General features: G+C 31.1%; 2 protein-coding genes across 3 annotated transcripts in view; one reads left to right on the forward strand and one right to left on the reverse strand.

Annotated features, from left to right (window-relative positions):
- The window catches only part of LOC130450233 (disks large 1 tumor suppressor protein), a 1,338,131-nt gene that overhangs the window by 128,647 nt on the left and 1,188,025 nt on the right, over window positions 1–21,459 (forward strand). The window lies entirely within an intron of this gene.
- On the reverse strand, window positions 6,059–19,248 carry LOC130450237 (uncharacterized). The gene is made up of 5 exons (XM_056788527.1): window positions 19,215–19,248; window positions 9,930–10,374; window positions 8,512–8,728; window positions 8,165–8,385; window positions 6,059–8,107 (listed from the first exon to the last, which is right to left on the reverse strand). The coding sequence occupies exons 1-5, from the start codon at window positions 19,227–19,229 to the stop codon at window positions 7,527–7,529; spliced, it is 1,479 nt and encodes a 492-aa protein (XP_056644505.1). The 5' UTR covers window positions 19,230–19,248; the 3' UTR covers window positions 6,059–7,526.

Genomic DNA, 21,459 nt, shown 5'->3' on the forward strand with positions numbered 1-21,459 from the left:
CTTCTTGAAACTGATTTAGCATTTTGTGAACGACAGTGTGTACTTTAGTTCAAAACAGCTGCCCAAATACTAATTTTAGTTTTCTACTACTATTTGGCTCATTGATATAAATTCAGTTCACAAGCAAATTTGATCAACTAATTTTTTTAGGGCTCTTAGTTCTATTTACTGCTAGCTGTCGATAAGACATTTTTTTTGTTGGTTTTCATTTCAAACTCTTGCTTTCTGCAATTTGTGTATTTTGCGGTTTTTCTTATTCTTCTGGTATTCATTCAGGTATGAGACGTGGTCCGGCGGTGCATTGTGGGTTGTGCCGTACAAATATGACATTGAATTATGTATAGTTCTTCCAATATCAACTGGAGAAGACAGTTATGCGAGGAACAATCAATATTTCATAAATACGCACGGTACTCATAACAAATTAAGAAATGAAAAATAATGTTTACTCCCCGTATAAAATTCGGTAAACATCCAGCAAACCGTCAGTCCACATGGACTCATCATCTCTACTGTCCAGCTGTCGAAAGTCGTATATACACAATTTCTTTGAAATATTCCGTCAGTCTGCGATTAGCAGTGGCGTGGCTTATTGAGATTTATTTAATTCATAAATTTTATTTACACAAATAGAAATATGGCGTTCTTTAGACCATGGTCGAATGAAGATAATCAGTAATAAAGATTTCAAATTTACGAGACTGGAAGTAAATTACTATTGAGCAAACTTGACTCATGAATTAAGTGTAGTATTTAAACATGAATTTTGACCAAAATTTATAGAGATTATTTTCATAACTACGAGTAAACTTATAAACTTATGCCGTTATTATAATCCGTAAGCTTCTATTTCACTCTGAAACTTGAGAAGGGAATTCGATTAAACTAAATTAAAATAGCAAAATCGGAGACGGAAACGTCTATCATAATTCCATTTTGGAAACTTTTGATGTTCCCATACAGAAGTTTAACTAAGAGTTGCTAATAGCCGTCTAGTCAAAATATTGACTATCAAAGTTCTACTTTCAACAAGTTGTGAAACATGACCATTTAATCGAACGTGTATCAGGTGTCTGAGAAAGATAGTGTGACGAGAACAAGAATGAAAATTTCATGATATTATCTTTATATATTTCATAACAGAAATTTTACTCAAGAGAGTATAGATAGAGTTGTGTTTTTTATATTCATTAGTAGAGCTCGTGGATCTACGATTTATATAGCGATATTCCATCAACATTTTTTTCCATCACCGAATTCGAGTTACAAAAATTACTTTTTGATTAAGTCTTTTTACTGTATTATTTATGTAATAATTCTGGTAAAGAGTTTTGAGGTGAGTTGTATCAACTCAATAATAACATGATTTCTAACTAGATATAGGAATTAATAGATCAATTACCAGACATTTTTCAATGTTTTAGTTGTATTCCGAAGTTGTTGTTTTGTTGTTCACAACATTTCAATTATCAAATCATACTTTATTTGTGATAGGTTATCATTATATCATCACTAATATTCAATCTACTCGTATCAACTTCATGAACAAACGAATCCAAAATAACCTACTAAAAATGACCAGTGCTCAAATTCCTTATACTAACAATGCAAAGTATTTGGGAATGACCCTTGACTTTAGACTTCGCTGGAGAATCCACATTAACAAGAAACGGGTAGAGCTAAGTATAAAATATAAGAAAGATTCTAGGAAGGAACCAGGAACTCGAAATTGCCACACACAACAAACTGTTTCTCTACAAACAGATATTGAAACCCGTCTGGACATATCGCATACAACTTTGGGGCTGTGCCAGTGAAAGTGATATAACTTTTCCAAAATAAAGTATTAAGGAGCATCCTTAATGCAACTGGGTACTACCATAACAGTGATTTCAGTGTAAAAACTGTTAACCGAACTATAACAAAATTTTCCCGTAGTCCCGAACAACGGATACTAAAACATGGGAACGTTGAGGTTATCCAGCTCTTCGATAATAGAAATATTTGTAGCAGTAAAAAACTGAAAGGCAGTGAGACCATCATACCTTCATTTTATTATTGAGGAAGAAAGGTAGCAGTAAATAACTGTAAGGCAATGTGACTATCGAACGTCCAGTTTATTACTGAAGAATACAAGTAGCAGTGAAAAACTGTAATGGAATGAGACCATCAAACGTCCAGTTTATTACTGAGGAATACAAGTAGCAATAAAAAACTGTGAGGGAATGAGGCAATCAAACGTCCAGTTTATTACTGAGGAATATAGGTAGGTGTAAAAAACTGGGAAGGAATGAGTAAACATCCAGTTTATTACTGAGGAATACAAGTAGCAGTAAAAAACTGTGAGGAAATGATGGCATCAAACGTCCAGTTTATTCTGAGGAATATAGTTAGCAGTGGAAACTGTGACGAATTAGTAAGAACGCTTAATAGGATCAAGCCGTTTGAGTTAGTTTATATGACGGGGTTAATTAAAAGCATCACGTGACACTTAAACGGTAGTGTTGCTAAAATTACTACACACAAAGGTATACTTATAAAGAGGACCATGGATTTCAGAATTTCAACGTGAGTTAACTTAGGTTCGACAAAAAATTGCTTATTGATTTTCATGATAAGAATGCAATAATATTAAAATGACAAAACTATCAAAGTTAATAATTTTATTTCAATTTTAACTTTAAAAAACATAGGATGCGTTCACGTACAGAACTGGCAACACGCGCAGCAGTTAGAGCTGCAACGAGATGTTGTAAAGTTTGATAGAGAATGTTGAGTTAAAATTATCGAAGAAAAAATATGATGTAAATGAAATTATCATTGAACGACAAAGATAAGATAAATAAAATACCATCAGCTAGATTTTTTCTGTACACGCGAATGGAATTAAGCACTCTCAATTATATTCTAGAGAAAATTGGGGAGACTGACACAAGTAACCATATACTCGGAGGATATGTTTGTTGTTCAAGGTAAGCCTCATAACTTCACCTTTCATTTGAATGAATATCACCTTCCAGCATACGTTCCACTCGAATGAAGTTGTTGTGGTTATTCCAAATAGTTTCTCTATCGAAAACTTGGAAAATTTACTTTTCTGTGTCTGTTAACTAACAAATTGCACATGTATACAGATCGGTATCCGGCGGCTTACTAAGCACTGGAAAATAATGATTCAAACATTATTGTTTGGCGGTCATAACTTGCAGCAAGCGCTTGCAAGTTTGAACAGGAAAGTATGGAGATATAACCAGCTTTGTACGTAAATCCACTCATAAATACGTAATTGCTCTTTTTTTAATTAATAATAATAATATAAATTTCGAGCAAAATTAGGTGAAGACTCCTATAATTCCTTCTATAAAAATGAGTAATCAATTGAAATGAACCCACCAACAAAATCAAAAGTTCTATAAAATACGCCCATATGGTTAAAACCATGGAGTTGCGTATTCCCTTCCCTTCACACTTCGAGAGAATGTAGGTAGAGGTCACGTCCTCTACATAGCAGACGCTCCATCACCTGCTAAAATTAGCGTCTTAAGGTGTCCATTTTGTTGGCAATATTCCGATGTCCACGTCCACGACCATATCATCTGCAGTGAGTAGTGAATTTATTTTTACAGATTTCAGATTTTATTTTCCTTTTAATTAGGTGTATTGCGCTAAATATATTGTCATCAGTTGGTCTTGCTGGCTTTAATACCACCAGATTGTAATTTTTTTAGTACTTAGACATAGGATCTATAATTGTCACTTTAATAAAGCTGTTATCTTCTTGTTTAATGGTGTTTTTTGTTTTTCAAGTCCTCTATAATTTATTTATGAAGATATGTTATAATTATTATCATTTAATTGAAAGAGATTAGACATAAAAGCAAATCAAAGGACATTATGCAACTAAATAGAGTGAAAAAATGATTATGCTTTTACCCCACTTAAAATATATTTTCCTTTTTACTATTCTATTCAGTAGATTAAGCCGATATTAGTAATATTCACTAAACGTTATACTAATACTAATTATTTTCAAATAGAGCTATGAAAAAGTCGGTAAATTTTGATTTTTCTTCAAACTACGATATATTCTTGACGCAAAAACGGACCTGTGCTTCAATACGTTCGAATAAAAGCTGTTTAGATGTAGCGTAAAAATATTCACTATTAATAAAGACGCTCATACACAACCAAAGTATATTTTTATTCTAATAACGGTCATTTCACATTTTCAACCAACGAGAAAGCTTTATTTTTCCAACTCAGTCTCTAGTGTGTAATTTCTAGCAAAATTTATACCGTCATTTATTCGTCTAGTCCAATTTCCAAAGTAAATAAAATGAGCTATGTTTATGTGGTTTAATATAAAGAAAATCATCTCGTTCATTATCAACCTACTTTTGTTTTTCTTTACAATTTCTGTGATTTAAATGAGTTTGAATCCGTATTAGTTAATGAAGGTGTATTAAAAAAGACAATAAACAAAAACCGTTTGATGTCTCTTGTGTATGAAACAAGATGGCTGCAACGAAGACTGAGTATACGGTTAAATGGTCGCTTCATCCTGATGGATCATCTTTTTAAACTATTGTTACCAGAAAGAGTAGATGAAACAAAACTAAATAAAGAAAAATATCCTTCCGTTTACTTATTAGAACAGATTTCTTTTTGTTGTTGAGATAGAATATTCGTTTGAAATGTACGAGGATGGTCCAAGATGTACCTGGTCCAACAAAGAAGAAACAAAAATTTTGGAAAAAAATATATTCATTTTTCATCATAGCTCCACATACTTTTCCCTGCGATATTCAATAAGTTCGATACCATTTTCTTAATAAGAATTGTGAAGCTCCTCAAAATAGCCATCACCTCTTCCTTATTGGAAAATCTTAGACTATTGAGCCATTTTTTCAAGTCTAGGGGTGATAAATCTGGCGAATAGGGTGCATGAGGTAACATTTCAAACTTTATTTTATTAATTTTGGCTATTGCAATAATGGATTTGTGAGTTGGTTAGTCATAGTCATAATCTTGATGAAACAACACATTCTTCTTGGCGCTTCTTTTGCTTTATTTCTTCACTTAAACATTGCGATAAGTTCGCATAAAACTCGTCATTTATAGTTTTTCCTGTTTCAAAATAATCAATGAAAATTATTCCACGCGCATCACAAAAAACCGACACAATTACCTACCGACAGATGGAACGGTCTTTGCCTTCTTTGGAGTCGGTTCTTCCTTCTGAGTCCATTGTTTTTTTGTTTCGAGTGTGAAGTAATGGACCAGCGCCAAAATTTGGTTTCATTTCTGTGAAATATTGCTAAACACTCGATGGAAACATCTTCACAACGCTGTTCCATTGAGAGCAAACAGGACACCCATCTTGCGCACTTACTTTTTAACATAATCTTCTTTATTTTGTAAAATATTTAGTTTATTTGGTTCATTGGTTCCAAAATATTTAAAAACAAATAAAACTTAGATCTCTCGAGCAGTTACTAACCTAAACCTAGACTGCAAAACCCATAGTGCAAGATGGATCATCGAATGAATTTTGAAAATCGAGGGACTTATTGGGACTTAGTTCGATGCCATTACTATATCAAATAAATCAGAAGATGGTACGGCGTAAAATCAAGGTGCAATTTTCGTTCCATTTCTGGGTGTTTCATTCATACGCTATGAATTATTTTTAATAGCCATCTCTTTCCTGCTGGTCATGAATATTTAATAATTTCTTCTTCTATGTTGTTAGCTCCATTTCCGTGATATCTTTTTTTGTCCTCATATCGTCTTATAATTCTCCTTCATATTCCAATTATTCTACTTTCATTTTTTCGATTCTTTGTTTAAATTTTTGCTTAAAAACTTTTTACAGACTCACTGTCTCCAATCTATTGTTAAGTTAAGTTAAGCCCAAATTAAACGATAAAAAAAATTGTATAATAGTTCTTCCATATATGTGATCTCATATTTTGTGTGAAACGTAACGAACATGAATTGAAAAGAAGAACAGAAAATATGAAATCTTGATAATTTCATTACAAAAGAAGACTGTTAGTATCTATCAGCTTATATTTTATGAAAATTAGTCTATCACTTATTACATTATATAAAATAAAGAAATATAACTTCGTTGACAACAAATTTGTTTTAAAATGTATTATTTTTGATAAAAATTGCACGACTTCGTCAAAATTGCTTTTCATTCAGAACCGCAAAGGTCTATATTGAAAATATGAGTCACTTTCTACAACAGCATGTTTCAAATATAATTCGCTATAACTAAAACTATACTAAAATGGAATTAGTATGTTATCTAACGAGTTTGGAAAGTGATACATAGTTACTGATTTGCACAAGCCACGTAATGAGTGCGTAATATAGTTTCCAACGAGTTATGCACACTATTTTTCCTACGACCACGTAAACAACTATTTTTTTTTAAATAAGAAAGTTAATTAAATAATATCACACATCTGTTGAAAAGTGTATAAACACGTGTGCTGAAAAGTTAAGAAATCCTACAAAATATTTTTATTTTGTAATGGTAGAGATGACAAAAACGAAAAGAATGATTATGAAATATTTTATAACTAAAGAACAGAAAAAAAGCCAATAGAACAATAAATTTCTGCAACTATATTAGATACCTAACAAGAACTAAATAATTATTAATGATTTTGTTTCATTTTTTTTCTGAGACGTCATAAGAGTTAAATATAAAGTTATTATTATAACAATTACTAAATTTTGTAATTTTGCATTATTGGTGGTATCCCTAACATATGTCTTTATTGCCTATTGTTGCTGTATAGATGAAGTACACAAACTTTCAATTTTTATTATAAACACTAATATAACCTCAAAAAAATACTGTCTACTTCTTCAGTCTTCTTAAATTTGGCCTTTTGCCTTTCGGCACCCAGCCAAATTCATATTGTATTCGCGTATTCCCTCTATAGTTCGAGACCATATATAACATAAGAAAAAGAAGCATTTCAATACGTGTATGATTTGTTATTTTTTAGTACTTGTGTGAAATAAGCTACTGTCTAGGTAAAAATGAGTGTGCAATCTATCATTTTCAAAAGTAGTCGTAGGAAATTATGTTTACGCCATGTTTATTGAAAGTTGAAAAAAACTCGGGTTGCATCATCTAATTAGATGTAAATGATCAGTCAAACACTCGTTATTCTTTATAAGAATTTAGTAATATTTAAATTTGGAATTGTAGCGATTTTCTTATAACCCATGTTCTCCTTTCCTCCCAAATGGTTTAAGGATTAATCAATTCTTAGTATGTAGTTCAGTCTAAACGAAAAATAACTTTCTAGTAAATTTTACTTTAAAAAAATAAACAGCCAAGTACTTTCACGTAAACAATTATGGTACGACAAAAAACAATATACCTATAAATAAATATAAAGAGATATATCTTTTAATCAAATCAGTATTACAATTATCAACACAAATAAATTCATTTAAAAAATATAAATTCATAACTTTGCGTATTTAAATTTGTCTTTTTACAAAATATCAGTAGTTTGAGATGGCACTGTGGATTCATCACTACTGAATCCTTCTGATGATTCAGTTTCGCTTTCAGTTGCACTAACTGGAGTTGGTGTACTATTTTCTGTAGATTCAACGGCGTCATTTCCGCTCTCCACGTTTGATTTGTCTAAATCTACAGATTTTGCTTCTACAGAAACAGATTCCTTTTCATCGTTTATAACTCCATTAGCTAGGTGTGTTTTTCTATAATCTTCATACGATTGGAGCCCGTCAACAGAAAAATCAGAAGTTTGCTGGAGACCTGGGAAATAGTTTCCGCCGAAACCAGTTTGGAATCCCTGATCTATCCCGAAGGATTGACCACCAAAACCTTGGATTGATTGATCGTAACCGGTTTGGCCTGATATCAAAGATTGTTCCGAAAGTTGAGTGAGAGTTTGTCCAATCGCGGCACTTTCTTGTACACTTGTTGAAATGGAATCATCAAGCGATTTTGCTGCTGATGAAGATGATAAAATGGTTTTACCATATGAAGTTGGTATATATGCATTATCGACTGATTTTCCATAGACAAAGTTTGGTACACTGAAGGCTGTAACGAAAATACAAGAAATTTTTATCATGATATCAAAAAAATTAAGAATCTTACCGTTATCGTATGTACCTACTGAGGACACAAATTGAGGCTCTTTGATAAGAATTCGTTGTGGTACTTTAACACGGACGGCGCTAGGTACCTCCACAGGGTATGGTTTTGGAACTGGGTAACGTACTTCTATTTTCTCTTTGACGTAGACGGGCTTTTCAATTTCCACTGGAACTTTCTTAGTTTTGTAAACTGGATATGGTCTTGGAATTTCTATTGGTACTCTGCAATTATAATAGATTACTACGGGAATATTGGGTTGTATATAAGGATATTCCAACGCAAAGTAAGGAAGTACGAAACTGTGTATTTTTTTTTAATACAGATATATTTGGAAATATATATTTTACCTTTCGGCTACTGGAACAGGTACTTTGTGTTCAATTTTTACTTCGTATGGCTTTGGTATTTCCACTGGTACATTTACTTTTACTGGCACAGCATAGGGCTTAGGGACGGTTACTTTATAAGGAGTTGGAACTTTTACTGTTTTGGTGACTTCGTAAGGTACTGGTTTGGAAACGTACACAGGAACTTTTTTGTTGATCACATTGTATTGGGGTTGAACTGTCAACAAATGAGCATACATTCTAAATTTTAATTAGTAAGAGAGAAGATACAATTCGGAAAATTCTAAATGCAAATTTTGAGAAATCATATGAAATATATCATAAGTTATATACCATACAATCATAAGAAATATACCCGTTGCTCTATTGTAAGTATAAATCACATATCTTAAACTTCCAAAATATTGATTTAAATATCTGGAAATCACCTAGAATAGAAGACTTCTGTGGAATAAAATCACCAAGAATATCTCAAAGGACACCAAATGTTAGAATAAAGATACTACGATGGAAATGCACTATGATGAAGGCAGATGATCAAAGCAACAGTTCAGAGCGACATTTGAGGAAAGTGCAGAACTGGTGTCTTTCTGCAATGTCATAAAGACTTGTCCAAGATCAGGATGAAAGAAAGTGGTTTCAGAAAAAGCAGAATCACAAATTCAGTAGAGTGCAACGTCTTAATGGCTGAATTCTCGTCCCAGAACTCCCAATAGATGATTAATATATAACAGGTTATGTCGAGAAGATCGAGATCGAAATCAAAAAGAGAATAGAGATGCCTTCAAAACAATTTGGAAAGGTGTACTTGGCACGATTCAATAGGACCCTTCAAAGAAAAGTTCTATCCATTGGAGGGTGAGTACGAATTTAATAATAGACTGTCAGAAAAGTCTCTCTCAAAGTGAAGAAACTCTGGTGATTAACTCACTAATAATCCAGTTGATCATAGAATGTCGAGAAACATTTGAAGAACGAAGCAAAGAAAACAATGTTTCTCTTTTATGGGTGCTACTCGTCAGAGATTTACACGTGAATCAGAAAGCAAATATTCTGTCGAAAAATGGAGTTTCTTTACCGGGGCAAGAGCCGTCCTGTTCTCTGCGAAGAAATCACTTGGAAACTAAATTAAAGGAAATAGAAAACCACGACCGAGCACTTGAATAGGAGGCTATATTCTATCCGACTATAAACTTTCAATATTATTAGTCGGAAATAATTAATGCTCTAGTACTCTAGAGGCTGTAGTATACATGTGCAACCTAGCAACTAGTTGAAATGTAGAAATCCCTTAAATGTTAGTCTTAGTCTATATTTAGAGGAAAAAACATCAAATATGTTTTTCTAATGAGTTGCTATTTAAGAAATTTAGCTATGAAGATATAAAATCAGTAAATATTGAATCATTAAAAACTTACCATAAGAAACAGAAGGTGATTCAGCTGCTGTATATGATTGCAAACGAACTGAGGAGACGGGAGCGGATTGATATAAACCCGAATCAACTGTTGGATAATAACTCGCACCAACAGATGAGATGGAAGGAGAATATACTGATGTGTCAATTGCTGGATAAGAAGTCAAACCAGCGTTTGAGAATGAAACTGAATCAGCTGTTGAAATTGGTGATACATACGCTGACCGAGAAGTTGATATTGGTGTTAAATAACCGGATGATAGAGGGGCTGAACTAATTATGGATCCTGGAGCTGAAATAGCTGATGAATATGTTGAGTAAGGAGCTTGGTAGTCTATTCCTTGTACTAAATCATCGGAGGGAAATAAGTAGCTTCGTTTATTGACATCTTTTTTGTTATTTTTGTTAGCTGCACTAACAAAGACTACGTAAGCCAAAAAGATAATCTGCAAATGAAAAAATACAGTATTACAAACAGATTCATTTTACAGTACAATTATTTATATACGTTTTACTTCATGTATTGGCTAAAAAAATTCAGAAACTCCTCGGATGGAATACTCTAACTCTATATATTCTAGAATCAGTATATTGCGATAGACTAAAGGAAACGCATTATTAAGGTCAATTGGTAGTTAAACAAAAACAAACTGGTCCAGTTGTTTGGTATTTCCTATTTTAGTTACCAGATTAGTTTACCTTGAAGTAGTGTTGCATAGTGTATAATAAAAATGAGTTGAATTATTGAATTTTTAGATGTATAAAATAAACATGATGATTTTCTAAGACCTACTACTATAAAAGTTTTTCATTGTAGAACTGCAGTATATAATAACGGCTCCCACACGAAAAATTTATTGACCTATCATCAAAATCTACAATTCTAATTTAAACTAATTTCAGAATAACATCTATTTGAATTACTTACAATTAGAGTCTGAAAAAGAAGTCTAGAGCCTCCTTAATTTGAAGAAGATAAAGTTGTTTCAAAGTAGATATTACAAATGAACAAGATAAAAAGCTTTAAGGGAAAGTTAATACAGAAACAATTGATATAAAGTAACTTCAAAAAACATAAGCTCGTTAAGAGATTCGAATAATTCAAGATAAATGAAAATACTCACAGGTTCATAGTAAATCTCCTCAAAACAAATGGAATTAATAAATGAGCCATTTAGAATTTATATGGAATAGTTTCAAACGCAATTGCTGAATTTGACAACAAAAAATTCACGTTCACACAGTTAGTTAGAGCTCCGCTGTTGAGGCCCTCATTTGAGGATATAAAATACTCAAACGCTGCAGTGAAGTAATTCAATGGTATATTGAGTCTTGAGGATATCCAAATCGCTTGAATCATTAAGAGTAAAGTTTGTAAACAGCTAATAAATAACAATCTCAAGTCGTATTTGAAATGACAAGGTATAAGTTAGATTCAATCAAATTTTCAGGAGGTATAAACAACTAAAGCTGCCAATAATGTAACTTTTTTTTAAAGAAAACAGATAATTTTTAATTGCTCTTGAAGTACTAGCAAAGTTTGTAAACTTCTACTTTTGACTCCTCTTTCCAAGAACAAAAAAGGAATACAATGAATAACGAAGCCCTGGAAATTACGATTCAGGTCAAAATTATAACCAAGAAAACTGACGTTCACCTTCAGTCTCTGAAGACAATAACTTGGTTATCGAAACGCGAATCAGATAGTGTAATTGTGAGTGTTGGTGTAGTGTTGGTGTGAATAGTGTGTTCAGTTTGAATATCACCAACGGTTTCAAAAACTCAAACTTAGTTATTCATATGTTTTGTGGCAAATCATTATTTTCTGCTATAGTACAGTTTCATCTGTAAAAATTTGGAACAAAAATGGTTCAAAAAAAGGACAATTTTGAATTACATAAAAAATATGTATATCAATAAAATTATCTTTTAATGTCTATAAGTCAAAATTTTATTAAAAATCAATATTAATTCGAAAAAAATTGAATTATAAAAATTTTAGTGGATTCTGTAACCTTGTACTGCTATTATAGATAATCTCAATCACTATTTTCTTCGATGAAACGGTAATATCGCAACTATGCCAATAAATTTATAATTTTTTGGATTTTTTTTATTTCAGTTTAACGTGCCTCGACAGCGCTGGTCATTGGCACACAAAAACAATCATACGATACTCGTACATAAGTTAAATAAAGGACTGTTACAAAATCTATTACTCGTACAATACGTAAATTATTTATATTTTCTCATAAAACTTTGTGGCTTTAAGAATCTCCACACGATTTTCCTCATTTCCGTTGGGCAGTTAAGTGTCTCCTTGAGGTTGATTTTCATATCAAACTGTTGGTATGCGGTAGAATATTCTTTGCAGTTGGTGAGGATGTGCTTAACAGACACAAGAACTTGACTACTTTGGCGACAAGAAGACTTTCTGACGACATTAAATAGCCGTAAGTTTTGTGTGGATGATACGAAGTTTTCTTATTTTCATAGCTTCTTTTCTATTCAAAAAGTTTAGGGAAAGGTGAGATGTAGATGGGTGGATGTTATGTAATTCTCCATATATCGCGCCAAGATTTTCGAATGAGGTTTTTGAAGTTAGTCTTCAAATCATTGGCCAGCTCAACTGGGATTTCAGGAGGATTCTGTGTGGTTCATTTGACATGGCGATCTGCAGATTCATTTCCAGCAATTCCAGTGTGCGATGAAAGCCAGATGAGAGAGACTGTTATATCAAGTCCAATGAGAGTTTGGTAGATGACGTGAATGAAATGGACTATTGGATGGTCGATGAATATGGTTTTAGTTGACTGTATGGATTAAAGAGAGTCCCTATGGCGATTTTTTAGATTTGTAGATAGATTAGATACAATATACAAAATTTTGACTAAGAATATAGATAAAAGTTTGAGTGTATATGGAGAAAACTTGTTCGGTGACTAACCAATGCGGGCTTAGATCTGGAAGATCAGACATAGACCACATTTTCACTCTGAGACAAACGCAGTGATTGTACAGCATTATGAACGATCTTAGTATTCAAAAAAAGCTTACGAAAATGTACTTGAACATTAAAAAACGGAGGTAAAGGTATATCAAAATGTTTCCAGACCAATACAGGACTAAAACAGGGAAATCCTGTGATAGTACGTGAAATCGTTTGGACCAGAACAGGGACATTAAAAACAAGAACAAAGCAACTACTGGTTTACGCCCACGATGTAGTTATCCTTTCAACATCGGAAAACGAGATTTAAGAAGCCTGCAGAGCCTTCATAGAAACGCATTGAATCTACGAGTCAACGAAGATAAATCGAAGTTCATGATAAAGACAACACCACAAACGAAAAAAGCAATGAAAATTTTGTCAATATAACTGAATGAAGAAAAGGCAATGAGCTTAGAACAAGTTTAAAGTTATGTATATCTTGGAGTGGTTATCAAAAACGACGGTCACGAGGGAGATAATCTGGAAGAAAGGATAACGAGGGGAGTTGGGAGCGCTGAACGCGATAAGATCCAGAATATTTCAAGAAGACTAAAGGTGAGCTACGGAGACGAAACGTGGATTCTTAACAAAGCAGAGAAATAGAAGTTGGATATATGGGAAAGAAAAATACTCAGAAGGATAGACACAAGGAGGTAAAAAGGGGGGAATATTTTGGCTGAGAAAATCAAATATTTGAAGAAGCAGAATTAAGCAAAATCATAGGATCCAAATGAATAGAGTGGCTGGGTCACATACAAAGAAAACCAGATTTTAGAGCAACAAAAAAAAATGATGGACATAGAACAAAGAGGAATAAGAAAAAAAGGAAGATCAAGGAAAAGATGGTACGCAACGGTGATGAAAGATCTAAGGGAGAGAGAGTCTTGTCTACTACGAATCCTCTTTTACCCTCACGTCTTATTTTTTAGAGTATCAAGTTTTCAAAAAAGTTTTTCTAATGTATTATTCTTATGCTCTAATGTAGCAGCAGTAATATTTGGATTGCAATTTCCGAAATTTAAAAGTACAAAACTTTATATCAGTTAAATAAGGATTTGAGTGAAAGGATATCCGCAACTTTAACCTCTCGTCCGTAGCGATTATTTTTTTGTAATTATAAAAGTTTTATTTCACTTACAAATTTGAAGTTTTTTCCTAAAATTATGAAACGGTCGTAACGGGATTTGAATCGAGGGGATGAATTATGAAAACTTGGAAAGCTCGTCCTTGTGAAATTTGTGCCGTACATTTTTCTTTGGCAGAATTCTAATTGGAATTATAATCAGCTCTACGTGCTCAATATATTATAATATGAAGATATTTTTCAAATAGGACAACAAACAAACAAAAAAGGAATTTTTAAAAATGGTTCACATACGTAGGAATGAGAATTTGTGTAAAAATTGTATATTTTATAAATTCTGATGCGAAGTATGAATAATTTAATTGATGGCTGCTTTATATGAAAAGTAACAACTAAGAAAAATGTTTTTTTTTTTATTTAAAATACACTTTTTTTTGATACTCATATTGATTGTCAAGTCATATTTTCATGAAGACCGAAATAGATCGAAACGTCGATTGTTACATGTGTTTTAAAACCTATTTCCTAGCAAAAAATAATTAAATTTAGACGATTTATCAAGAAAAACATATAGAAGATATCAGAAGTTATAAGTTGAAAAAAATTAATTATAATTTACTATATTAGAAGTGATTCTTGAAAATATTTATTTTAATTGATAACTCTATCAGCGCCATCTATTTCAATGTATATAGAAAATATGATTGATACTATCGTTATCTGTTGGTAGTATTACGAACAACAAATATTAATTAAAGTAACCACTACTAATTGATCAATTAATGAGTTGATTTCTTAATTGATTCAGGGATAGTCGTTACGAGTAAGCATGTATGCGAAAGATCAATTGAAAAAATTAAAAGCAATGTTAATTTAATTTTGATTAAAAAATTTGTCACTCACAAACTGACAAAGTAATTTGAATAATAAAGTGTGTTCAGCTATATCATTTGCTGATTAACTATTAAATTTAAAATAAAATATCATCCAATGAAATTTAGAAATTGGAATAATTTAAATATTTCTATTGTTATTTTTCTTTATCTTCTTTTCAGCTTTCGAACGAATATTTCACATTCCCTTGTGCCTGATACTTTTTATCTCTGCTAATATTTTCATTACATCTAGCGTTTTCCCTAAGAATTAATACGCTTAATATGTCTTATTACAACGCATCAATTTAAATATTGAATGAAAATAGAAAATATTGAACAAAAGACAAAATTTATCACACCGCAATTCTCAACTAACTAATTCCCAGACGATGAATACATAAGTATTCGAAAGCTTGGAATATATTAGAGTTAGTACACAAAGAGCGAAACGTTAAGTTATATATAAAAATGTGATATTTTATCGAAACTTCATTATTTTATCCAAACAACCTACGATCCCAAGAAATTGAAAGAAGAAAAAAATAAATTTATACTCAAATGGTTGATGAAATCTAGTAATCTATCAAAATAAAAGATTTCTACTATTCACCATCAATATTTTGAAAATGTATTCTTTCTGCCGTCCTTTTAAGGAGAAAATAACTACTTTCCTGGCTACAACTCCTCTGAAGAGCGTGATGTCAATTGACTTTCTTGTTGATATTAACAACCCCAATTGCAAGGAGAGGTTGTAACTACTGACTATATAATATATATAAATTTCTTTAATTCCTTATTTCTTAGACCTTTTGATATATTAATGCTTCTAAATGTTCTTGATTTTAGGACTCTTCTGTTTTAAAATTAGTTTGTTTTTTAATAATTTCTGATTGATAAAACATTGACGTTTCGACTTACTTCAGAGTTTATCAAAATATATATTTATTTTGATAAAGATAAAGTCGATACGTCAAGTTATCTATCTTTTAAAAATTAATGAAAAAACTATTTTTAAAACAGAAGAATCCCAAAATCAACATTTAGAAACATAAATATATATATTTATTCATGTGGTGTCCCGGATTTCTGTCGCCAGAAGTTGGCAACCCTGGTCTCAAGTTTCACTTTTCTTTCAATACCTGCAGGTAGTTTCATACCTTGTAACGATCATATTAACACTCTGATTAGATATATCAAAACAGTATCATTCTACAATTCTATGGAATTTAAATCGAATCTAAAAATTTGTATTGATTTGACACTAAAAAGAATAAGAAAGTATAAATAAACACGATTAAATTTGATGTCCACAGTTTTATGGGTCAAGGACATATCCGGAAGCTAAGTTGAATATAAAATTAATCAAATGCGGTACGACCGTTCTAAATGATTGAACTGCATTCCGTCGAAAAATTTTTAAATGTCAAGTTCACTCATTTTTCCCTAACCTAAAACTGGTAATCGACACTAATATGCGTGATGATTTGCTGAAATGCTATTAAGACGAGCGTCTACTTAAATATTTCCTTGTTTCTTAAGAAGTTTATTCCAGAAAGTTCAGTTCAGTAAATTCTTCGGAAATTGAGCAATTAGTAGAGAATAGTATATCAAGATGCAAGAACAGAAGGCTTTTCATTCCAGCAAGAGTTCCAAATTTCCGAAGGAACGAAAGCTGGAACGGCTTTCTTTTACGAGTGGTTTATACTATTGTCTCTGTTGCGGTGTGTATTGACATAATTTATCTATAGAAAAATTGTTGAAAATATCCATTAGGGAAATTACACCGTTACGGTGGTCGGTTGGTAGCACTGACCCATATTTAACAAATGTTATTTGAATTTAAAATATTCAAATTACAATAAAATGCATCCCGTAAATGGGTGAAGAATTTACACCACCAGAATTGCGGGAAATGTGTTAATTGTTTCTTTTTTTGATGCCATGAGTGAAAGTTATAAATTCTCAACAATGTAAAAGACTTATTGACTTGGAAATACGTTAAATATTCGTCAAAATGTTGACATCTACAAATACCTGAAATTGCAATCACTTTTGAAGCGATGTTTAACCTAACCACCCTCACACATGACAGAATAATGCATCGTCCATTCAGTTGTCAAAATAAAACTGTTATTCAGGGGCACCACTACAAAAAATTACTAAAAATCGTTTAAGAATGGAGTCCATTCGCCGAAACTGAGATATGTTTTTAACATTGAGGAATTAAATGGAAATGGAAAAATGGAAACATTTGTTGTTTCAATGATCGCTTCAACTTTTTGTTTGTGGAATCCTTCCTATTACTAAAGTTCAAACTTTGAAATCTCATGAGTACCAAAAGTAATTTTTTTTGAATCATACGAAAGCATATAGAATATTACACAAGCAAAAAATTGACGCAAATGGATTCAGTAAGTAACAACACTCTCAAATGCATAACGTATTTTCGTTTGAAATTATCTAGGCTGATTAATATATCTCATTATGTGCTCTCAATGAACAAAACGTCAATTTCTGATAGCTCAATCACTTAATGTGACATTATTAAGATTGCAAAGTATTAGGCCATTTCTCAATTCTAATTAACTACAAATGATATATCCAAATAAATAGAATAATAGTTTCCAAATTCGAATTATTAACAAATTGTGTTTAGGAACTTGAATTATTTAAAATTATTGCGAAATTTTCTAATACACTGATGCTGAGTAACACTGAATCTTAGTTAATCATTGCTTAGTTATTTTGACGTTTGATGAGTAAAGTACTACTTTTGAATTATCATTCAGTTATATCATAACTTTTCTCTTCCTATTAGTGTACCAATACTTCGTCTGAGTTAAAAAAAAGTGTTTTTAGAAATTTCGTAGTGTTTTTATACTATAGAATAAATCACGTTTAGTAGTTTGTTAATTGGAAGTTTTCGAATGTAACGACATATTATTATTAATACGTCTTATAACTCTGTTGAACCTTCTTCAACTGTATTTTTTCCGGTGGAGTGGAAAGAACTATATATAATAACACTTCTCTAAGGAATTTAACCAACGGACTGTTTGTATCTGTTTGTGTAAATACGAGCTAATTCTGAATCAATCTAGGATTATAAATAACATCATAATTAATCGTTATATAGCTTATTCAAAAGGACAAACTTGAGAGTGAACTGGATGAGGTGAATGCCATGAACAATGGGTTAGTAAGATAATGTTTTTTTATAAACACGCCGTATTTTCTCAATTAACTATTTTCAAGATGGGAAAACAAACAAAAAATGCTATCATGTACATTATTGTACGTTATAGTACCAAAATTATCAAAAAAGGGCTCTATATACAGAAGAAAAGGATTCCTTTCACCAAGATACTGCACCATGTGCACCGCTCAATCGTAGACAGATTTAATGGTTATTGAAGGAAAATATATTTACTATTAAAGAAAATAATATTAATAAAAATAATAGGAAATCGGAAAAAAACTATTTTTTGTTCACAAAATCAATGACATAGATTTCAATTTCAGTTTCAAGTCGCCTACTTCAATGAAAGTTATGTTTTGAATATATGTGATTGAATTGAACTTTCTCTTGACTACTATGAGTGTTCTTGTAGATATTTAAATATCACTGATATTTTGATAACTTTGAGAATATAAATTAATCGCTTTGGAAGAAAAATTCTCTTTTGGGTACATTGGTAAAAATGGAAAAATTCGATATGTTTCCAATTGTTTGAAACTCCAAGGTTTATAATATTGGTAACTATTCTGGAGCTCAAAACAATTTTTTAATATTTAAACATATATAATCAGAAACAATTTTATATAGTAATAAATATTGATTTGTCTTGATCACTTTTACTTTACCAATATTTGAATAGACAAAAATTATTGTATTTCAAGATGATTGAATTCGTTTTATGTTCTCCACATTTCCAAATAGTGACTGATAGATATAAAAAATATTCTATTTGAAATAAGATTGATAAAAAAAAATCAAGTAAATACATTCGATTCTTCTTTCCAGAAATTTTAATAAAAACAAAATGCAATACTCCAAATGTGGACAAATAGTAAAAAGCGTAATATATATAAATAAGTATTTACATCACAACCATTCTACAAGAAACAAAACGGTTAGAGTATTGATATTAAGTGTTTGATTCAAAAAAGACATAAGTAGTTGATGAAGCGCAGCACTCTAATAATTAAACTTCAAACTATGAAATTTAACTAACTGTGTTCCTTCTAATATTCTAATTAATTTATGAATCAAATTGTTAATTACGAACCACCATGTAATTTTTTTTTCACTAATACATAATGGGACGAACTTACCAGCAGTCCTTTCATATTGCTGAACGTTAGAAACTGATGCTACTAACAAATATAAAAAAAGCTTTTATAGAAGCCAGAACCTGTTGAAGGTTGATTTTTAATCAATTTTTTTCTGTCTTCAGCTGTTCTGGGCATGTTAATGAATTCCGCTGTTTGATAAGTGCTCGAAAAAGTGGTAATTTTTTGGTTAATAATTGGGTCATAATGTAGGTATCCTGGTTCAAAAATACTATAATTTGTACATTGGCGTAACTCATTGTAATATTCACAGGTATTGTGCAAACTATAAACTAAGTTTATTTTTTTTTTAATTTTGTAATTATCTTATTCTTTATTAATATTGTAATAGAGTGAAAGTTATTTTATCTTTATCTAATCATCGATTTATTAACAAATTTTAGTTTTGTATACATTCAGAGTGTTTTAAAGTGAAACCCAACATTTCGTTTAGCTCTCCAATTCGAAATGATTCTCATAACAGCCAATTTACAAATTTTTGTTTATTGTTAAATTATTCAAGAGTTTATTCCAACTAATTTTTATTACGTAAAATGTTCCTATATCGAGAAATCGAAAAACATTATTAATTAAGGACTTGAAAGTACTTGGTACCTTGGAATGTTCACACTTTATCTTAAAATTAGAACTGGAGAAAAAAAATCGATATATCTATCTGTATATATATACAAGTTTGTTCTCATTTGGATTATTAACAATATAGAAAGTGACAATGTCATTATATTGAATAACTAATTAACCTCAATATTTGAGTCATCTGCACTATTACCAATTTAAATATTAATTTTTAAAATTTCCTAATCATTCATAAATGATGGTACTATATTTTTTCACGGACCTTCACATATTTTGCAATATAATAGTTTTTATATTATTACACTATCTTTATCATAGGTATCAACAAATTTCCGAAATATTAATTAAATAAGCGTAAAAAAATCATTTTATTCTACGTAAAAAACACTTTCAATATAAATGACAATATAGTTAATCTCTTGTTGTTGTACTCAACTCGATGTTTGTTACTACCTGCCCAAAACTTACAATTACCCTGTTTACCTTCGTTCTCTGAGGAAGAGAACTTGGTTACCGAAATGTACGACAAGCAGTATAATTATGATCGTCAATGTAGATGTAGTCTACACTCACTTTGAAGCTTGAGTTCATTTGTTTGATTGTTTCTTTTATCTGGAATTTTATACTACAACTATCAGTTTCAATTCATTATCCAAGATTCTGATGATCTCATCTAAGTCGTTTCTAACTATTAAGTTTTATCTCCTCTGGAATGATAATACTTCTTAAAGCTAGTTCCAAATCTCTCTATTACACTATTAGAATCCATTGAGGCTCTTTATTAAATCTTTTAGTTGAGTCTGGTTCCAATAGAAATATTTGCTGTGTCTTCACAGGGATAATTCAGTGTTTGAATATTAGGATCATCTACACGAATTGATCAACAATCCATTTGCGTATAAAACAGAATAATATTTTAAACAACTATTGGTTGAAGTATCAAAATCGTTTGTCTCTGATCAACCATTAAATAAAGACAATAAACAGAAAAATTAGTGAGTCAAAAATGACTTTGAATCTTTAAATTATAGTTTAAAAGAAACTAAAAACACTCTTTTACAGATTCTTAAACAGGATAGTGAGGAATAATTCTTATATAAGGATAAATATTTAATTTATTTATTAAATGATGTGTGGGTGAAATATCGGATGCTGCTAACTGCATAAGTTTGTTCAGCAAAAAACAGCTGATAAACGAAATTACTATTAACCTTATAGACTTGCCTCTATTTGACAGTTGATTCCTAATGTTCTACGTCGATATAGTAGAGTCTGTTTCTCCGGCCGAGTCCCCCAAAAAAATAGTTAAGCCTAGTGACCTTGATGAGGATTATAGGAAGAAATTTAGAAATCTCTGTAGTATCATCAGTCCTGAAAAGTATGCATAATTTTAATTCATCTCATGATTAGAGTATGTGAAAATCAAAATCATCAATTTCGACACATGCTGGTCATTCTAGCAAAGATAATATCAGCATTTCATAAAATTACTACATTGTCATCAATCTTAAACAAGTATGCAAAATTTTGGATTTTTTTAACATTTAAAATGGTTATGAAAGTTCTAGTCTAAAAACTTTTTTGATTCCACCCAAATGGAGCTAGCGAAGATAACGTATTCATAAAATTATTGTATTTTCGTCAGCTTCTA

Source organism: Diorhabda sublineata, chromosome 11 (genome assembly GCF_026230105.1).
Source record: "Diorhabda sublineata isolate icDioSubl1.1 chromosome 11, icDioSubl1.1, whole genome shotgun sequence".
Classification (NCBI taxonomy): domain Eukaryota; kingdom Metazoa; phylum Arthropoda; class Insecta; order Coleoptera; family Chrysomelidae; genus Diorhabda; species Diorhabda sublineata.